This window comes from Oncorhynchus gorbuscha, linkage group LG22, assembly GCF_021184085.1.
Source record: "Oncorhynchus gorbuscha isolate QuinsamMale2020 ecotype Even-year linkage group LG22, OgorEven_v1.0, whole genome shotgun sequence".
Taxonomy (NCBI): domain Eukaryota; kingdom Metazoa; phylum Chordata; class Actinopteri; order Salmoniformes; family Salmonidae; genus Oncorhynchus; species Oncorhynchus gorbuscha.
In genome coordinates this window covers 41,347,221-41,369,720 of record NC_060194.1, presented here as the reverse complement: position 1 = coordinate 41,369,720, position 22,500 = coordinate 41,347,221, and the positions used below count along the sequence as shown (strand labels likewise).

The 22,500-nt window shown below is 43.9% G+C and overlaps 1 protein-coding gene across 3 annotated transcripts in view; it reads right to left on the bottom strand.

The window, feature by feature from the left end:
• LOC124009534 (myelin protein P0-like) overlaps positions 1–22,310 on the bottom strand; it is a 26,026-nt gene extending 3,716 nt beyond the window's left edge. Inside the window, exons 1-7 of one of the 3 annotated variants that reach the window (XM_046321408.1) lie at positions 22,139–22,310; positions 16,143–16,309; positions 15,091–15,304; positions 14,444–14,573; positions 13,529–13,577; positions 2,751–2,797; positions 2,189–2,241 (exon numbers count right to left, since the gene is read on the bottom strand). In XM_046321408.1, the coding sequence (XP_046177364.1) occupies positions 2,753–2,797; positions 13,529–13,577; positions 14,444–14,573; positions 15,091–15,304; positions 16,143–16,309; positions 22,139–22,184 (651 nt within the window). In that variant the 5' untranslated portion in view covers positions 22,185–22,310 and the 3' untranslated portion in view covers positions 2,189–2,241; positions 2,751–2,752. Of the gene's footprint in view, positions 1–2,096; positions 2,242–2,750; positions 2,798–13,528; positions 13,578–14,443; positions 14,574–15,090; positions 15,305–16,142; positions 16,310–22,138 lie in introns of those variants that run through there. The other 2 variants (XM_046321407.1, XM_046321409.1) reach the window with 2 other exon arrangements.
• Between the last annotated feature and the right edge of the window lie 190 nt (positions 22,311–22,500).

Here is a 22,500-nt window from a genome sequence, read left to right as displayed (position 1 = left end):
GAGAGAGAGAAATAGACAGGGGGAGATAGAGCGAGTGGGAGGGGAGAGAGAGGGGGAGAGAGAGGGAGGAAGATAAATAGGGAAGAGAGGATGTGAAAGAGTTAGCATTAAAAGTTTTTAAAACCACTTGAACTGTTTCAATGAGAAGAGTCTGAATGCAATGTGTTCCACTGAAAGGAGGAAAGGGAAAGAGAGAACGCCAGTGTGAGGGCAAATGGCACCCTATTCCTTACACAGTGCACTACTTTTGACCAAGGCCCAGAGTGCACTATGTAGGGGACAAGATGCCATTTGGGACACAGATGGAAATAACAAATTGGGTTGTCCCTGTATCCAGGACCCTTGTGATGAGTGTCAGACAGATGTGGTAGAGAAATACTGCCTTGCATCAAATCTAAGATGACAGGATGGAAACAAAGCTTTTCAGATGTTCTCCAACCAGCAGTCGGATGTTGTTATCCAACCAGCAGTCGGATGTTGTTATCCAACCAGCAGTCAGATGTTGTTATCCAACCAGCAGTCGGATGTTGTTATCCAACCAGCAGTCAGATGTTGTTATCCAACCAGCAGTCAGATGTTGTTATCCAACCAGCAGTCAGATGATGCGATCCAGAAAGCCTGTTTCCTGACCTGACACTAACAGTTAGTAGTCGGAGGGCTTTCATTGACTTATCATACTTTTGGAAGCACTATTGTGTCTATGTTCTCCTCAGTATTGTGTCTATGTTCTCCTCAGTATTGTGTCCATGTTCTCCTCAGTATTGTGTCCATGTTCTCCTCAGTATTGTGTCCATGTTCTCCTCAGTATTGTGTCCATGTTCTCCTCAGTATTGTGTCCATGTTCTCCTCAGTTTGTGTCCATGTTCTCCTCAGTATTGTGTCCATGTTCTCCTCATTGTGTCTATGTTCTCCTCAGTATTGTGTCCATGTTCTCCTCAGTATTGTGTCCATGTTCTCCTCAGTATTGTGTCTATGTTCTCCTCAGTATTGTGTCTATGTTCTCCTCAGTATTGTGTCCATGTTCTCCTCAGTATTGTGTCCATGTTCTCCTCAGTATTGTGTCCATGTTCTCCTCAGTATTGTGTCCATGTTCTCCTCAGTATTGTGTCCATGTTCTCCTCAGTATTGTGTCCATGTTCTCCTCAGTATTGTGTCCATGTTCTCCTCAGTATTGTGTCCATGTTCTCCTCAGTATTGTGTCCATGTTCTCCTCAGTATTGTGTCCATGTTCTCCTCAGTATTGTGTCCATGTTCTCCTCAGTATTGTGTCCAGTATTGTGTCTCCTCCTCAGTATTGTGTCTATGTTCTCCTCAGTATTGTGTCTATGTTCTCCTCAGTATTGTGCCCATGTTCTCCTCAGTATTGTGCCTATGTTCTCCTCAGTATTGTGCCTATGTTCTCCTCAGTATTGTGTCCATGTTCTCCTCAGTATTGTGTCCATGTTCTCCTCAGTATTGTGTCTATGTTCTCCTCAGTATTGTGTCTATGTTCTCCTCAGTATTGTGTCTATGTTCTCCTCAGTATTGTGTCTATGTTCTCCTCAGTATTGTGTCTATGTTCTCCTCAGTATTGTGTCTATGTTCTCCTCAGTATTGTGTCCATGTTCTCCTCAGCGTGGCATTAAGACCCTAATGATGATCGTTTCAGTTGTAATGGCTTAGATCTCGTGGGAAGGAATATACTGTACTAGACAGACTTACTCTGCCTCCCAAACTGCACCCTATTCCCTATATAGTGCACTGCTACCTATAGGGCTCTGGTCTAAAGTAGTGTACTATATAAGGAATAGGGTACTATTTGAGACGTGGCCTCTCTAAGACCCTCCTCTGCCTCTCTCTCCAGTATGATTTCGGACAGTATCGTCCTCCGTTTAAAACGCCTGTCTGTCTCATTCACTTATTTCAGGGTCAGTTTTTTGGCGAGCTGGGACAGGAAACTGGCTGATTTGGCTGAGGCAGACCCACCCCCATTCCCCTCCCCCCTTTGTCCCCCTTGGAGAGCTCCAGCTCAATGGTCATCAGCACCCTGTCAGGCCTCTCCCCCTTGGGTGAGTCCCCTCCCCCTGTTCCTGCTCTTCCTGGCTGTCTCAGTGCTTTGTGCTGGGCTGTGTGGGCTATGTTTTGGGGCTCTAGCTCTCTGCTCTCCGTATCCTATTTCTTATCCTTGCGTGACTCCTGCTTCTTCTTTTCTGAGGCGGCGGCCTTCAGCTTGGACGGGTCCCCGATGGAGAGAACAGGGACCTGTGGAGAGGAGGAGGGAACAGGGGAGGAGAGGAGTCACTTCAGCAGGAAAGGAGGAGTGTGACAAAGGAGAGAGGGGGAGAGGGAGGAGAGTGGAGGAGAGAGAGGGGGGAGAGGAGAGAGGGAGGAGAGAGAGGGGGGAGAGGGAGGAGAGTGGAGGAGAGAGAGGGGGACTGGAGAGAGGGAGGAGAGAGAGGGGGAGAGGGATGAGAGTGGAGGAGAGAGAGGGGGACTGGAGAGAGGGAGGAGAGAGAGGGGGAGAGGGAGGAGAGCGGAGGAGAGAGACGGAGAGAGGAGAGAGGGAGGAGAGAGGAGAGGTGTTTTAGCACAGAGGACATGGGGGAGAGATGGCCGTGTTAAAAATGAGGAAACAGATGGATTAGGATTGAAGGTAGGAGGGAGGTATTTACATCAGAGAAGAGAAGCGAGGTACATTTAGGAGGAAAAGAGACAGAGAGAGGTACATTTAGGAGGAAAAGAGACAGAGGAAAAGAGATAGAGAGAGGTACATTTATGAGGTAAGGGGGAGGCAAGTGACGGGGGGAGGTCTCCAGAGCTGCAAGGGGTGACAAAACAAGCATCTTTGAGTTAGAGACAGGACTGATATGCATCTCACATTCAGCTTGTCACTGAATCACCACATCTCACATGCTACACATCTCACATGCTACACATCTCACATGCTACACATCTCACATGCTACACATCTCACATGCTACACATCTCACATGCTACACATCTCACATGCTACACATCTCACATGCTACACATTTCACATTCAGCTTGTCACTGAATCACCACATCTCACATGCTACACATTTCACATTCAGCTTGTCACTGAATCACCACATCTCACATGCTACACATTTCACATTCAGCTTGTCACTGAATCACCACATCTCACATGCTACACATCTCACATGCTACACATCTCACATGCTACACATTTCACATTCAGCTTGTCACTGAATCACCACATCTCACATGCTACACATCTCACATGCTACACATCTCACATGCTACACATTTCACATTCAGCTTGTCACTGAATCACCACATCTCACATGCTACACATCTCACATGCTACACATCTCACATGCTACACATCTCACATGCTACACATCTCACATGCTACACATTTCACATTCAGCTTGTCACTGAATCACCACATCTCACATGCTACACATCTCATTCATGCTACAATGGACATTTCACATGCTACAATCTCACATTCAGCTTGTCACTGAATCACCACATCTCACATGCTACACATCTCACATGCTACACATTTCACATTCAGCTTGTCACTGAATCACCACATCTCACATGCTACACATCTCACATGCTACACATCTCACATGCTACACATTTCACATTCAGCTTGTCACTGAATCACCACATCTCACATGCTACACATCTCACATGCTACACATCTCACATGCTACACATCTCACATGCTACACATTTCACATTCAGCTTGTCACTGAATCACCACATCTCACATGCTACACATCTCACATGCTACACATTTCACATGCTACACATCTCACATTCAGCTTGTCACTGAATCAGCACATCTCACATGCTACACATCTCACATTCAGCTTGTCACTGAATCAAAACTGAATCAACAATGAATCAACACAATTCACACGTGCATCAGTTCACTCACTCATTCATCAGCACTGTAGAATGGACCTTGATAATGATAGCAAATAAGATATTTCTGAAAACCCTCATCTTACTGCAGCTAAAGACATGTGAGTGGGCTGGGAAGGTAAGGCCACTGGAGAGAGAGAGGCCACCCACAGGTGGTTACTATTTATAGGGGTATATTGTAAGTAAGATGAAACTCAAGGGGTAAGGGCATAGGGTATATCCCAAATGGCCCCCTATTCTCTATATACTGCACTGCTTTTGGCCAGAACCCTATGGGCCCTGGTTTAAAATGAATACACACTAAATAGAATAGGGCTGACATTGGGGACTCAGCCAGGGTCTTTACGGAAAATACAGCGGAGAAAAGTGGCTTCTGAGTTAGTGAAAAGGAAAAGGTCAGAGGAATCACATTGAATGACTAAAAAATCAACTGTAGTAGAAATATAGACTGGGCTGCTATGGACAGGGTACAGGGTAGGTACACGGCTCTAGTCAGTGACTATGGACAGGGTACAGGGTAGGTACATGGCTCTAGTTACAGTGACTATGGACAGGGTACAGGGTAGGTACATGGCTCTAGTTACAGTGACTATGGACAGGGTACAGGGTAGGTACACGGCTCTAGTTACAGTGACTATGGACAGGGTACAGGGTAGGTACATGGCTCTAGTCAGTGACTATGGACAGGGTACAGGGTAGGTACACGGCTCTAGTTACAGTGACTATGGACAGGGTACAGGGTAGGTACATGGCTCTAGTTACAGTGACTATGGACAGGGTACAGGGTAGGTACATGGCTCTAGTTACAGTGACTATGGACAGGGTACAGGGTAGGTACATGGCTCTAGTTACAGTGACTATGGACAGGGTACAGGGTAGGTACATGGCTCTAGTTACAGTGACTATGGACAGGGTACAGGGTAGGTACATGGCTCTAGTCAGTGACTATGGACAGGGTACAGGGTAGGTACATGGCTCTAGTTACAGTGACTATGGACAGGGTACAGGGTAGGTACATGGCTCTAGTTACAGTGACTATGGACAGGGTACAGGGTAGGTACATGGCTCTAGTTACAGTGACTATGGACAGGGTACAGGGTAGGTACATGGCTCTAGTCAGTGACTATGGACAGGGTACAGGGTAGGTACATGGCTCTAGTTACAGTGACTATGGACAGGGTACAGGGTAGGTACATGGCTCTAGTTACAGTGACTATGGACAGGGTACAGGGTAGGTACATGGCTCTAGTTACAGTGGCTATGGACAGGGTACAGGGTAGGTACATGGCTCTAGTCAGTGACTACGGACAGGGTACAGGTGCACTAGGTACATGGCTCTAGTTACAGTGACTATGGACAGGGTACAGGGTAGGTACATGGCTCTAGTTACAGTGACTATGGACAGGGTACAGGGTAGGTACATGGCTCTAGTCAGTGACTATGGACAGGGTACAGGGTAGGTACATGGCTCTAGTTACAGTGGCTATGGACAGGGTACAGGGTAGGTACATGGCTCTAGTCAGTGACTACGGACAGATATTGCCCTATTCCCTTATACCCTATTCCCTATTCACTGTACCCTATCCCCTATCCACTGTACCCTATTCCCTATTCCCTATTCCCTATTCCCTGCTACTGCACACCAAAGGGTTAATCTGACTTCAATCTAGACTCTAGACAGACAGCAATTTCTGACACTCCCATGATATATTCTGATCAACTGGCTTGTTCTTGTGTCATTACAACAGATCAAAGACATTTGAACAAATTCGTGGTTAGTAAGTTTTGCATTTATAAGGCAGTATATAGTGCACTACTTTTTACCAGTGCCCATACCTATATAGTGCACTACTTTTGACCAGTGCCCATACCTATATAGTGCACTACTTTTTACCAGTGCCCATACCTATATAGTGCACTACTTTTTACCAGTGCCCATACCTATATAGTGCACTACTTTTGACCAGTGCCCATACCTATATAGTGCACTACTTTTGACCAGTGCCCATACCTATATAGTGCACTACTTTTGACCAGTGCCCATACCTATATAGTGCACTACTTTTGACCAGTGCCCATACCTATATAGTGCACTACTTTTGACCAGGGCCCATACCTATATAGTGCACTACTTTTTACCAGGGCCCATACCTATATAGTGCACTACTTTTGACCAGTGCCCATACCTATATAGTGCACTACTTTTTACCAGGGCCCATACCTATATAGTGCACTACTTTTTACCAGGGCCCATACCTATATAGTGCACTACTTTTTACCAGGGCCCATACCTATATAGTGCACTACTTTTTACCAGGGCCCATACCTATATAGTGCACTACTTTTGACCAGTGCCCATACCTATATAGTGCACTACTTTTGACCAGTGCCCATACCTATATAGTGCACTACTTTTGACCAGTGCCCACCAGGGCCCATACCTATATAGTGCACTACTTTTTACCAGGGCCCATACCTATATAGTGCACTACTTTTGACCAGTGCCCATACCTATATAGTGCACTACTTTTTACCAGGGCCCATACCTATATAGTGCACTACTTTTTACCAGGGCCCATACCTATATAGTGCACTACTTTTGACCAGTGCCCATAGGGAACAAGGTGCCATTTCAGATGCAGACAGATAAATCAGTCAGAAGGTGACCAGGGAGGGGTGTAGGAGCTAAGTCCCTGCCTGAATACTAACACAGCTCACTGACAGACAGAGAAATTAGTCCGAAGGTGACTAGGGAGAGGTTTAGGAGCTAAGTCCCTGCCTGAATACTAACACAGCTCACTGACAGGCAGAGAGACAGGCAGAGAGAAGTAGAGAGGTAGAGAGACAAGTAGAAATGGGTATAGGGACAGGTAGAGAGACAGGTAGAGAGGTAGGGACAGGTAGAAAGGTAGGGACAGGTAGAAAAGTAGAGACAGGTAGAAAGGTAGGGACAGTTAGAAAGGTAGGGACAGGTAGAGAGACAGGTAGAGAGGTAGGGACAGGTAGAAAGGTAGGGACAGTTAGAAAGGTAGGGACAGGTAGAGAGGTAGATAGACAGGTAGAGACAGGTAGAGAGGTAGAGACAGGTAGAGAGGTAGAGAGGTAGAGACAGATAGACAGGTAGAGAGGTAGAGACAGATAGAGAGGTAGAGAGGTAGAGACAGATAGACAGATAGAGAGGTAGAGAGAGATAGAAAGAGGTAGAGACAGATAGAGAGGTAGAGAGGTAGAGAGAGATAGAAAGAAGTAGAGACAGATAGAGAGGTAGAGAGAGATAGAAAGAGGTAGAGACAGATAGAGAGGTAGAGAGGTAGAGACAGATAGAGAGGTAGAGAGGTAGAGAGAGATAGAGAGAGGTAGAGACCGATAGAGAGGTAGAGAGGTAGAGAGAGATAGAGAGAGGTAGAGACCGATAGAGAGGTAGAGACAGATAGAGAGAGGTAGAGATTGATTAGAGGATGGATCAGTTAAACATAAACTGATCCAAACGCTAACGACTAACCAGTCACCTGTGGAGAAAGAGACAGAGCAAGAGAAAGAAAGACAGGGGCTTCTCACGGCCATCTGGAGAGAAAATACGAAGGATAGACAGACAGGAGAAGGAGGGAGGTGTGACTGAAAGAAAGGGGGAGACAGCACCTGGATAAAGAGTCAGTGAGAGAGAGGAAGGAGTGTAGGGATGGAGGAAGAGAATGTGAATGAGTCAGTGAGAGAGAGGAAGGAGTGTAGGGATGGAGGTAGAGAATGGTTGGGGATGGTGCGTTAGCTGGGATTAATATTACATGCACTGTATTCCAGTACAGCCTGATTGTGTGATGCTGTTGCTTCAGCCTCCAGGGCAGTCAGCTACTAGCTGTTCAACCTCCCATCATCCCTCCCTCCCATCATCACTCCCTCCCTCCCATCGTCCCTCCCTCCCATCCTCCCTCCCATCATCCCTCCCTCCCTCCCATCATCCCTCCCTCCCATCATCCCTCCCTCCCATCCTCCCCCATCCCCCATCCTCCCATCCCATCCTCCCTCCCTCCCATCCTCCCTCCCTCCCTCCCTCCCTCCCAACCTCCCTCCCAACCTCCCTTAGTAATCGTGAATGAAGATGCCACACGATATCTGCATCCCAAATGGCACCCTATTGCCTATATAATAGTGCACTACTTTTGAATGGTACCCTATAACGGTGACTCCCTCCTAAAATAAAGGTCAAATAAAAAGAACTAAAATACACCCCAAAGGGCCCTGGTCAAAAGTAGTGCACTATATAGGGAATAGGGTGCCATTTGGGATGCAGATTTCATTGTGCCCAGCAAACAGAAATGATGAAGATACAGTGTCGGATAAACATTGTGGCGAGTCAGCGTAGCACTAAATAAGGCCGTTTTGATCAAACCGGACGTTTTACAACTGTAACTATACCCTATATATGAAAACCCTCAGTGTGTCCCAAATGGCACCCTATTCCCTGTACTGTATAGTGCACTAATTTTGTCTAGGGGCCCAAGGGGCTCTGGTAAAAAGTAGGATAGGATGACTTTTGGGACGTAGTTAAGGCCTGTTTTAGAGTGTAAGTAAACCCTACATATGAAAACCCTGTTAACGTGTAAACATACTGTAGGTTTAACCTGTAAACATACTGTAGGTTTAACCTGTAAACATACTGTAGGTTTAACCTGTTAACATACTGTAGGTTTAACCTGTAAACGTGTTTACATACTGTAGGTTTAACCTATAAACGTGTTTACATACTGTAGGTTTAACCTGTTAACATACTGTAGGTTTAACCTGTAAACATACTGTAGGTTTAACCTGTTAACATACTGTAGGTTTAACCTGTAAACACGTTAACATACTGTAGGTTTAACCTATAAACGTGTTTACATACTGTAGATTTAACCTATAAACGTGTTTACATACTGTAGGTTTAACCTGTTAACATACTGTAGGTTTAACCTGTAAACATACTGTAGGTTTAACCTGTTAACATACTGTAGGTTTAACCTGTAAACGTGTTTACATACTGTAGGTTTAACCTATAAACGTGTTTACATACTGTAGGTTTAACCTATAAACACGTTAACATACTGTAGGTTTAACCTATAAACGTGTTTACATACTGTAGGTTTAACCTATAAACACGTTAACATACTGTAGGTTTAACCTATAAACGTGTTTACATACTGTAGGTTTAACCTATAAACGTGTTTACATACTGTAGGTTTAACCTGTAAACATACTGTAGGTTTAACCTGTTAACATACTGTAGGTTTAACCTATAAACGTGTTTACATACTGTAGGTTTAACCTATAAACGTGTTTACATACTGTAGGTTTAACCTGTTGACATACTGTAGGTTTAACCTATAAACATACTGTAGGTTTAACCTATAAACACGTTAACATACTGTAGGTTTAACCTGTAAATGTGTTAACATACTGTAGGTTTAACCTGTTTACATACTGTAGGTTTAACCTATAAACGTGTTTACATACTGTAGGTTTAACCTATAAACGTGTTTACATACTGTAGGTTTAACCTGTAAATGTGTTAACATACTGTAGGTTTAAAAGAGAGCAGCCATAGAGAGGAGAAATGAATCTCGCATGGAGAGAGTTTATATTTCAGAAACCTTTGTCTTTGTGTTTTATTTATGCAGCCAACCTCTGGGCGTTGTGAGGCTGCCTGCAGCTCCCACTGACTGTCAGTCATGTGACAGTGTGTGCGTCCCAAGTAGCACTCTATTCCCCATACAGTCGACTAGTTCTGACAAACATCAAATCAATGTTTATTGTTCACATACAGAGGATTTAACACTATTACTAAAAGACTGTACTGCTTTTGACCAGGGCCCATAGAGTTCTGCTAGCAGTAGACGATATGGGTCAGTGGTCAGCATCAGGTGGGCCATAGAGTTCTGCTAGCAGTAGACGATATGGGTCAGTGGTCATCATCAGGTGGCCAAAACTGTTATTTATTTTGATCCCAAAATTTGGGGGGGAATTTTTTGTTGTTGTTGTTTTTGGTTAAAGAAAAAGACTAAAATTACCAGGAATTCAACTAAAAATGTGTTCAGAAGAGAACCCTGCCTCTAACCCCTGATACTGTGCTGACCTCCAGCCACATGCCCATGACCCAGTGCTATAGAACCCTGCCTCTAACCCCTGATACTGTGCTGACCTCCAGGCACATGCCCATGACCCAGTGCTATAGAACCCTGCCTCTAACCCCTGATACTGTGCTGACCTCCAGCCACATGCCCATGACCCAGTGCTATAGAACCCTGCCTCTAACCCCTGATACTGTGCTGACCTCCAGCCACATGCCCATGACCTCCAGAACCCTGCCTCTAACCCCTGATACATGCCCCCATGACCCAGTGCTATAGAACCCTGCCTCTAACCCCTGATACTGTGCTGACCTCCAGCCACATGCCCATGACCCAGTGACCCTCCTCTAACCCCTGATACTATGCTGACCTCCAGCCCATGACCCCAGTGCTATAGAACCCTGCCTCTAACCCCTGATACTGTGCTGACTGATAGCCACATGCCCATGCCCAGTGACCCTCCAGATACCACAGCCGCATGCCCATGACCCAGTGCTATAGAACCCTGCCTCTAACCCCTGATACTGTGCTGACCTCCAGCCACATGCCCATGACCCAGTGCTATGAACCCAGTGTTATAGAACCCTGCCTCCGCATGCCCATGACCCAGTGTTATAGAACCCTGCCTCTAACCCCTGATACTATGCTGACCTCCAGCCACATGCCCATGACCCAGTGCTATAGAACCCTGCCTCTAACCCCTGATACTGTGCTGACCTCCAGCCGCATGCCCATGACCCAGTGTTATAGAACCCTGCCTCTAACCCCTGATACTGTGCTGACCTCCAGCCACATGCCCATGACCCAGTGCTATAGAACCCTGCCTCTAACCCCTGATACTGTGCTGACCTCCAGCCACATGCCCATGACCCAGTGCTATAGAACCCTGCCTCTAACCCCTGATACTGTGCTGACCTCCAGCCACATGCCCATGACCCAGTGCTATGATACCCTGACCTCCAGCCACATGCCCATGATACCCTGTGATACTGACCTCCAGCCACATGCCCATGACCCAGTGCTATAGAACCCTGCCTCTAACCCCTGATACTGTGCTGACCTCCAGCCGCATGCCCATGACCCAGTGCTATAGAACCCTGCCTCTAACCCCTGATACTGTGCTGACCTCCAGGCACATGCCCATGACCCAGTGTTATAGAACCCTGCCTCTAACCCCTGATACTATGCTGACCTTCAGCCACATGCCCATGACCCAGTGCTATAGAACCCTGCCTCTAACCCCTGATACTATGCTGACCTCCAGCCGCATGCCCATGACCCAGTGCTATAGAACCCTGCCTCTAACCCCTGATACTATGCTGACCTCCAGCCACATGCCCATGACCCAGTGCTATAGAACCCTGCCTCTAACCCCTGATACTATGCTGACCTCCAGCCACATGCCCATGACCCAGTGCTACATATGTATGTTTCTGAACAATGCTATAATAAAGTGACAACAAGCCACATTTTCCCTGGCAGGGTTGTATAATTCTGTAAAATTTCCCAAAATGTCCAGGTTTTCCCAAAATTCCTGGATATTTTTTTTTCAAGTTACCCGAATTTTGCAAACCTATTCCCTTGACTACCTCCGTTAAGACATCTTAGTTCTTTTCAGTTTTTAGATTGAGCTGAATTGATCGATAATAATAATAGTTCTTTAGGTGTTTGTAGTTTAACAGCATGTCATACATCATCATCTATTTAACAAGAAATCTTTCCCACAAAATAATAAAACCTGATTCGCCCTGGAGGAACTGCTGGTAATCCCAAAAGCACACAAGAAATAATGAGTGTTTTATTAATCCAATACTAAGGTCATGTCCCAAAATGGCACCCTATTCCCTATATAGTGCACTATTCTGGTCAAAAGTAGTGCAGTGTATAGGGAACAGGGTGCCATTTTGGTGACGCAACCTAAGAGCTATCCATCCCCAAGCCCTGCACTTATCCGCAGTGTGACTCTGTGTAATTTGGGATAACTGTGAGCCAATAATGGGCCAGTGATTTACATTTGGCTCAAAGGAGGTGGAATCAGCAGGTCTCCCTCGTATTCTCCTTTCTCTCCCACTGAGAGCAAATCAGTTCCATTCACAGGGAATTGAATTACTGTACAACAGAACCTTGCTTCAGCCATTTCACAGTGCTGCTCTTCGGTGTTATTATCATTATGCCTTAAAGCTATTTACCCATTGTGTTTGTCTTGCCTTTGAGGAGGTTTAAAATGAATGGGGGTGGGGGTTGGGGGGGTGGGGGAATAAGAGATGGGAGGGGTGGTACTGTAGCTTGAGTGTTTCTGGGACTTTGTGGTTCTGGGACGTTGTGGTTCTGGGACTGTGTGGTTCTGGGACTGTGTGGTTCTGGGACTGTGTGGTTCTGGGACTGTGTGGTTCTGGGACTGTGTGGTTCTGGGACTGTGTGTAACCATGTTGTTATAGTATGAGCTGTTATATAGGTGCTGTACTCTGACATGACTTGTTGTACTGTGCTGTAGTTGTGAGCTGTTGCTGTGAGTGAGGTACTGTCGATGTGTAGTTATGGTGAGTGAGGTACTGTCGATGTGTAGTTGTTGTGAGTGAGGTACTGTCGTTGTGTAGTTGTTGTGAGTGAGGTACTGTCGATGTGTAGTTGTTGTAAGTGAGATGCTATCGATGTGTAGTTATGGTGAGTGAGGTACTGTCGTTGTGTAGTTGTTGTGAGTGAGGTACTGTCGATGTGTAGTTGTTGTAAGTGAGATGCTATCGATGTGTAGTTATGGTGAGTGAGGTACTGTCGTTGTGTAGTTGTTGTGAGTGAGGTACGGTCGATGTGTAGTCATTGTGAGTGAGATGCTAACGTTGTGTAGTCGTTGTGAGTGAGATGCTAACGTTATGTAGTCGTTGTGAGTGAGATGCTAACGTTGTGTAGTCGTTGTGAGTGAGATGCTAACGTTGTGTAGTCGTTGTGAGTGAGATGCTAACGTTGTGTAGTCGTTGTGAGTGAGATGCTAACGTTGTGTAGTCGTTGTGAGTGAGATGCTAACGTTGTGTAGTCGTTGTGAGTGAGATGCTAACGTTGTGTAGTCGTTGTGAGTGAGATGCTAACGTTGTGTAGTCGTTGTGAGTGAGATGCTAACGTTGTGTAGTCGTTGTGAGTGAGATGCTAACGTTGTGTAGTCGTTGTGAGTGAGATGCTAACGTTGTGTAGTCTTGTGAGTGAGATGCTAACGTTGTGTAGTCGTTGTGAGTGAGATGCTAACGTTGTGTAGTCGTTGTGAGTGAGATGCTAACGTTGTATAGTCGTTGTGAGTGAGATGCTAACATTGTGTAGTCGTTGTGAGTGAGATGCTAACGTTGTGTAGTCATTGTGAGTAAGATACTAATGTTGTGTAGTCATTGTGAGTGAGATGCTAATGTTGTGTAGTCGTTGTGAGTGAGATGCTAACGTTGTGTAGTCGTTGTGAGTGAGATGCTAACGTTGTGTAGTGGTTGTGAGTGAGATGCTAACGTTGTGTAGTCATTGAGTGAGAAGACGCTGAGAGGACTTGCCTGTCTCTGCTGTGATCCCTCTTTACCCTTCCCTTTCTTTCCATGTTTGCTGGAGGAAACAAAGAGAACCAAGTTAGGAGGACGTAGAACCTCTGCCTCCGGTGGTCAAAGGGATGTACTGCTCCTGTGCCTGTCTTATAGCTATTGCAAAGAACACAGCACTGTTTCTCCAGCTAGGTTATGAGACACAGCAACATATATAGACTGTAAAGTGTCAATTTAGGTCAACTTCTTTCCTGTGCAGAGGGCTGGTCTATGGGTAATGCCTCAGCCTCTGACACACATGGCTAGCTTTGACACAACCTGTCCCTTACTTTCTGCACTTTCATTATCTCTCTCTCTCTGACACACATGGCTAGCTTTGATTCAATCTGTCCCTAACTTTCTGCACTTTCATTATCTCTCTCTCTCTGACACACATGGCTAGCTTTGATTCAATCTGTCCCTAACTTTCTGCACTTTCATTATCTCTCTCTCTCTGACACACATGGCTAGCTTTGACATAACCTGTCCCTAACTTTCTGCACTTTCATTATCTCTCTCTCTCTGACACACATGGCTAGCTTTGATTCAATCTGTCCCTAACTTTCTGCACTTTCATTATCTCTCTCTCTCTGACACACATGGCTAGCTTTGATTCAATCTGTCCCTAACTTTCTGCACTTTCATTATCTCTCTCTCTCTGACACACATGGCTAGCTTTGATTCAATCTGTCCCTAACTTTCTGCACTTTCATTATCTCTCTCTCTCTGACACACATGGCTAGCTTTGACATAACCTGTCCCTAACTTTCTGCACTTTCATTATCTCTCTCTATCTGTTCAATCAATTCAGAAAAATACCACCTAGTGACAGCTAAGCCATACAGAACGAGCTCAAGGTTGGGCCCCAGACCCAGGCATAGGGACACTGACCTGACACTGAGGTTGAAGACTCTGCGGGCCACCAGGAACCTCATGAGATAGTAGATGACCACGACGAGCACCAACAGACCCAGCACCGCACCGATGATGGCCCCTGTGATCACTCCGGCCTGGATGGGAACTGAGAGAGTGAAGGGAAGGGGGTGGAGAAAAAGAAAGAAAGAAAGAAAGAAATGGTAAAATAGAGCAAGAGAAATGAGGATGAAAAGAGAGGACGGATGGAGAGAAATATGAAGAAGACAAGAAAACACTGACATTAAACAACATATTAGCACAAATAAGGGCTTGTTTAAGTGTACAGTCTGATTTAGAATTCTGATCATGATTCTGGATGATTGTGACGACGGACCCCTTTCATTCACTACAGTGGTTGATGAAATAGACCTGTCTGTATGAACCTAGATAGAATTTGATCCGTTTGTAGAATGGAAGTTTTCCTGACCAAGATGGCAGATGGATTTATTAGGCATGTTACTAGGATGCCAGTATCTATTCTAGGAACTGTATCTATGTGATTCTAGAACCTGGTCCCAGATCTGTTTGTGCCATTATGCCGCTCCTTTGTCACTACTTGTCATACCAAAGCAAGGAGTGTGACAAACAGACTGATCCTCGGGCTAGTAATTATATGCTCTCACCTTTTTCAAAGACCAGCAGTCTGACACTGGAGGCGCGTCCCACTATGTCAGGCGGGTTCTTGGCATCACAGGTGAAGGTGCCGTTGTCTCCGTAGTCCAGGTTCTTGAGTAGGATGGATCCGTCCCGGCGACCAGGGTTCCCCACAAACTCCAGCCTGTCTCTGAACGGTCCCTTGTTGTCCACATAAGGGGATCCACCTGCGTAGTGGAAGACCTGGAACAGGGAAGATATTCAGGTTCTTTATTGTGTGGTTTTACATCTAGGCTAAGGTTGAATCCAAAATGGCACCCTATTCCCTATGTAGTGAACTACTTTTGTATTGGTAAAGGTTCAAATTAGGGAATACTAAGGTGCCATTTTAGACCAGCCCATATAGTAGTGTGAGAGGAAATGTGTCAAAAGAAGAGGCTTGTAAAGTAAAGTTTATTAACTGTTTTTGGAGAGGAGTAAGAAGGAAGGAAGTGATGTCATTTCAGAGGGAGACAAGAGGTAGATGAAAGCGGAGGAGAGAAGGAGATATATAATGAGAGTAGGAGAGAGAGAGACGGGGGGATAGAAGGGGGAGATTGGGAGCCATGGAGGGCAAGTCACGACGAGGAGAGAGACGTAATACGATGGATTAGGTGAGAGAGACTGAAATGAAAGAGCTGGCACCAGGTGAGAGGATGGGAATGAGGAGGAGATGAGAACCGAGTGAAAGTCTGCATCCTAAATAGCACCCTATTCCCTATTTAGTGTACTACTTTTGACCAAGGCTCTCGTCAGGGTGAGATGAGGAGATGAGTACAATGAGAAGGAGATGAGGACTGAGTGATAGAGAAAGATAAAGGAGGATAATGGAGTGATAGAGGATGGAGTGATAGAGAAAGATAGAGGAGGATAATGGAGTGATAGAGAAGGACAGAGGAGGACAATGGAGTGATAGAGGATGGAGTGATAGAGAAGGATAGAGGAGGATAATGGAGTGATAGAGGATGGAGTGATAGAGAAGGATAGAGGAGGATAATGGAGTGATAGAGGATGGATTGATAAAGAAGAGGTGGTTATATACAGAGATGCTGTCCCTGGCTCCGTCGGCACGGTAGCTCCAGGAGAAGGTGACGTCATCGGAAGTCCAGCGCCAGGAGAAGAATGAACATGACAGACGGATGTCTGACCCCACCAGGGCGTGACGCTCCCAGCCCGTGTAGATGACGATGGCCTCCGACTGTTGGGGCACTATAGGGGTTAAAGACGGGGTTAAATGAGAAAGATGAACAGACTTGTGGTTCATAATAACCTCTTTTCACACGTCCTTTTTTACCCCTAAAAATCAAATCTAATCAAATTTTATTGGTCACATACACATGGTTAGCAGATGTTAATGTGAGTGTAGCGAAATGCTTGTGCTTCTAGTTCCGACAATGCAGTAATAACCAACAAGTAATCTAACTAACAGTAAGGGGGAAAATAATATGTACATAAGGATATATGAATGAGTGATGGTACAGAGCAGCATAGGCAAGATACAGTAGATGGTATTGAGTGCAGTATATACATATGAGATGAGTATGTAAACAAAGTGGCATAGCTAAAGTGGCTAGTGATACATGTATTACATAAGGATGCAGTCGATGATATAGAGGGGATGCAGTCGATGATATAGAGAAAACCATTCCATCTATGTGTGTATGTTTCACCATTGTAGCATTCCATCTATGTGTGTATGTTTCACCATTGTAGCATTCCATCTATGTGTATGTTTCACCATTGTAGCATTCCATCTATGTGTGTATGTTTCACCATTGTAGCATTCCATCTATGTGTATGTTTCACCATTGTAGCATTCCATCTATGTGTATGTTTCACCATTGTAGCATTCCATCTATGTGTGTATGTTTCACCATTGTTCACATTTATGGCGCTTTCAATAAAAAAAATACAAAACACGAAAGATCAGCGCTGCACGGTTCAAAACTATTTTTCTGGGGATTTAAAAGGACAATACTATAAAAACAGACAAGAGGATAAAGAGGACTGGGGCACGCAGGGTTAATTAAATCAGAAAAATCTTAGCTGCACATGCCACAACTTTGTCCCTGGGTAATAAGACAGATGTTTCACATTGTACAATTGAATGTACGAGAATGTTTTGAGTTGCACCATTGGTTTTGTTTTTTTCAAAATATTCTTCTGACTATTGTCGGATCGTTAAAACCCCTTGTATTCACATCAATAAACCAACACAACCTTCAAAACTCGTGTGGTGTGGATGGACCATTTAATTGACTTTGAAAAGACAGACAAGTAGACCTAGTGGAATAGACATGTTATTTTCAACATTTTTTCTTCGAAAATTTATGGCCATTTATAAATAAAAAAATACTGCAAAACTATTTTTCTGGGGATTTAAAAGGACAATACTATAAAAACAGACAAGAGGATAAAGAGGACCACTTTTATCCAAGGGCAACTTTGTCCCTGGGTAATAAGACAGAGACAACGGGATTGAGTGGAGTAGAGAATGTTTTTGAGTTGCAAGGTGTTTGTTTTTTTCAAGAATATTCTTCCAGACTATTGTCGAGTCTATCGTTCCAAACCCCTTGTATTCACATCAATAAACCAACACAACCTTCAAAACACGTTTATCCAAGGGCACAATGTTTATCCAAGGATGTTTATCCAAGACCATTTTATTGACTTTTAAAAGACAGACAAGTTTAGACACAATGTTTAAATAGACATGTTATTTTCAACATTTTTCCAAGGACACAATGTTTATCCAAACCATTTTATAAACACTGTTTATCCAAGGACACAATGTTTATCCAAGGACACAATGTTTATCCAAGGACACAATGTTTATCCAAGGACACAATGTTTATCCAAGGACACAATGTTTATCCAAGGACACAATGTTTATCCAAGGGCACAATGTTTATCCAAGGACACAATGTTTATCCAAGGGCACAATGTTTATCCAAGGGCACAATGTTTATCCAAGGACACAATGTTTATCCAAGGACACAATGTTTATCCAAGGGCACAATGTTTATCCAAGGGCACAATGTTTATCCAAGGGCACAATGTTTATCCAAGGACACAATGTTTATCCAAGGACACAATGTTTATCCAAGGACACAATGTTTATCCAAGGACACAATGTTTATCCAAGGGCACAATGTTTATCCAAGGGCACAATGTTTATCCAAGGACACAATGTTTATCCAAGGACACAATGTTTATCCAAGGACACAATGTTTATCCAAGGACACAATGTTTATCCAAGGACACAATGTTTATCCAAGGACACAATGTTTATCCAAGGGCACAATGTTTATCCAAGGACACAATGTTTATCCAAGGGCACAATGTTTATCCAAGGACACAATGTTTATCCAAGGACACAATGTTTATCCAAGGACACAATGTTTATCCAAGGACACAATGTTTATCCAAGGGCACAATGTTTATCCAAGGACACAATGTTTATCCAAGGACACAATGTTTATCCAAGGGCACAATGTTTATCCAAGGACAATGTTTATCCAAGGGCACAATGTTACAATGTTTATCCAAGGACACAATGTTTATCCAAGGGCACAATGTTTATCCAAGGGCACAATGTTTATCCAAGGACACAATGTTTATCCAAGGACACAATGTTTATCCAAGGACACAATGTTTATCCAAGGGCACAATGTTTATCCAAGGGCACAATGTTTATCCAAGGACACAATGTTTATCCAAGGACACAATGTTTATCCAAGGACACAATGTTTATCCAAGGACACAATGTTTATCCAAGGACACAATGTTTATCCAAGGACACAATGTTTATCCAAGGACACAATGTTTATCCAAGGACACAATGTTTATCCAAGGACACAATGTTTATCCAAGGACACAATGTTTATCCAAGGACACAATGTTTATCCAAGGGCACAATGTTTATCCAAGGACACAATGTTTATCCAAGGACACAATGTTTATCCAAGGGCACAATGTTTATCCAAGGACACAATGTTTATCCAAGGACACAATGTTTATCCAAGGACACAATGTTTATCCAAGGACACAATGTTTATCCAAGGACACAATGTTTATCCAAGGGCACAATGTTTATCCAAGGACACAATGTTTATCCAAGGACACAATGTTTATCCAAGGACACAATGTTTATCCAAGGACACAATGTTTATCCAAGGGCACAATGTTTATCCAAGGACACAATGTTTATCCAAGGACACAATGCCCTATGAACATGAGTTATGATGGCGGGCAACAAGGATTGGAGTTGATTGATACTAACTAAAAAGCACAGCATAACAAAAACTATCCACAGAATATAAATATCCATAGGTTATTTTTCTGTGTTGTGTTCTTGAAATATGAATGTAAATTCTGTATTTGCAATAAAAATCTATATAAAACTAATATAGTAAATGCAATACATGCCCACAGTACATTAACCACCACCAATGTAATGACATTTACAAACATTGCTATCATCAATTATTATCCCTAGTATTTTGGGGTATTAGGAATTTCTTTTGATTCAAGATACTGACTCGCACACAAATCATGTCAGACACTATACAATATACACTACCGTTCAAAAGTTTGGGGTCACTTAGAAACGTCCTTGTTTTTGAAAGAAAAGCACATTTTCTGTCCGTTAAAAATAACATTAAATTGATCAGAAATACAGTGTAGACATTGTTAATGTTGTAAATGACTATTGTGGCTGGAAACAGTTGATTTTTAATGGAATATCTACATGGGCGTACAGAGGCCCATTATCAGCAATCATCACTCCTGTGTTCCAATGGCACATTGTGTTAGCTAATCCAAGTTTATCATTTTAAAAGGCTAATTAATCATTAGAAAAGAGAAGTGGGAGTACATTACAGTGTCTAGTTTGAGAAAGAGACGCCTCATAAGTCCTCAACTGGCAGCTTCATTAAATAGTACCCGCAAAACACCAGTCTCAACATCAACAGTGAAGAGGCGACTCCGGGATGCTGGCCTTCTAGGCAGAGTTCTTCTGTTCAGTGTGTGTGTTCTTTTGCCCATCTTAATCTTTTCTTTTTATTGACCAGTCTGAGATATGGCTTTTTTTTTTGCAACTCTACCTAGAAGGCCAGCATCCCGGAGTCGCCTCTTCACTGTTAATGTTGAGACTGGTGTTTTGCGGGTACTATTTAATGAAGCTGCCAGTTGAGGACTTGTGAGGCGTCTGTTTCTCAAACTAGACACTGTAATCTACTTGTCCTCTTGTTTATCTGTGCACCGGGGCCTCCCACTCCTCTTTCTATTCTGGTTAGAGCCAGTTTGCGCTGTTCTGTGAAGGGAGTAGTACACAGCGTTGTATGAGATCTTCAGTTTCTTGGCACGGAATAATCTTAATTTCTCAGAACAAGAATAGACTGACGAGTTTCAGAAGGAAGTTATTTGTTTCTGGCCATTTTGAGTCTGTAATCGAACCCACAAATGCTGATGCTCTAGATTTTTTTATTTTACCAGGCAAGTCAGGTAAGAACAAATTCTTATTTTCAATGACAGCCTAGCAACAGTGGGTTAACTGCCTGTTCAGGGGCAGAACGACACCTTGTCAGCTCGGGGATTCGAACTTGCAACCTTTCGGTTACTAGTCCAACGCTCTAACCACTAGGCTACCCTCTAACCACTAGGCTACCCTCTAACCACTAGGCTACCCTCTAACCACTAGGCTACCCTCTAACCACTAGGCTACCCTCTAACCACTAGGCTACCCCGGTTACTAGGCTACCCCGGTTACTAGGATACCCTCTAACCACTTGGCTACCCTGCCGCCCCAGATATTCACCTAGTCTGAAGAAGACCAGTTTTATTGCTTCTTTAATCAGGACAACAGTTTTTAGCTGTGCTAACATAATTGCAAAAGTGTTTTCTAATGATCAAAAAAATAATTAAATGATAAACTCGGATTAGCTAACACAACGTGCCATTGGAACACAGGAGTAATGGTTGCTGATAATGGGCCTCTGTACACCTGCTGTTTCCAGCTACAATAGTCATTTACAACATTAACAATGTCTACACTGTATTTCTGATCAATGTGATGTTGTTTTAATGGAAAAAAATGTGCTTTTGTTTCAAAAACAAGGACGTGTCTAAGTGACCGGTAGTGGATATATAAAACATGCACATTGAAAATGTTCACAGGCTGAAACTCTCAGCAGATCACAACTCCAGCGTCCTTGAATAACTAATGTCAGCCAGCAGAGAACATGTCAATAGAATAAGACTTGACGTTTTTAATAAAGATTTTGACAAAGCTGTAAAAATCAGGGGGAAGAAAAAGGATCTCTGCTCAAGTGTAAAAATGCTGTCAACACACTGTCTCAGAGTGAGTCCCAATATTGATACCCTCACTCTAACTTTGTGAGCCTTATGGAATTCCGTCACAACAATATAACATCCGCATAACAATGTATTACAAGACCAACCAATCATCTGACAGGTTTCCTTTACTTGCCTTCCCTTTAATTAATATCTACCAATATCAGTCAGCCAGAGTCAGCCAGAGTCAGCCAGAGTCACCCAGAGTCACCCAGAGTCACCCAGAGTCAGCCAGAGTCACCCAGAGCCAGCCAGAGTCAGCCAGAGTCACCCAGAGTCACCCAGAGCCACCCAGAGCCACCCAGAGCCACCCAGAGTCACCCAGAGTCAGCGACCGACGGGATTAATTCAACATAAAGCTGATAATGAAATACCAAGCCTGTGTAAAGCATAGGAGATCATTCATAATATCTGTTATTTATTCAAATTGTGTAACTGACCCTATGTGCTCTTTGACCTTTAACCCAGATGTTGATAAAGGTCTGGCAGCACAATTCACAAATCAAATTAGAAGGTTTAGTCATAGAATTAACATACTAGAAGTAACTTCTTTTTTTTTAACCATAAATCAAAGAAATTGAGCGTAGTTACACTTCACATTACAGTGGCCTTATAATTGTGAAAATAATTAGAGTTAGGGCTGAGATTAAGGATTTATAAAGACAAATCAAATACAATTTTTACCTATTCCAAGCAGTATGACCGATGCTAGCGCCAAAATGGTCAGCATGGTTCCTGACTCTTTGGGTTCCTAAATGGATGTTGCAGATGGAGGAGTCCCACTCTGTAGCGATGGAGAAGGATGGAGAGACAGGACAGAGTGATACAGGGTGCAAGGACAGAGGATAACAACAGAACCCTACTGTCCCAGGGTTTATAGCCAACCACACCCCTCTCTCTCTCCACGGCCCGGCCCATTCCTCCCTCTCTCCCTCTCTCCACCTACACCTCAGATGTACAACAATGTACACCGTCACTCTTTACCACATCATGTAATGTCCCAGAATTGATGTCCTTTCCTGTGTGTGATAGGACAGGACAGGGGT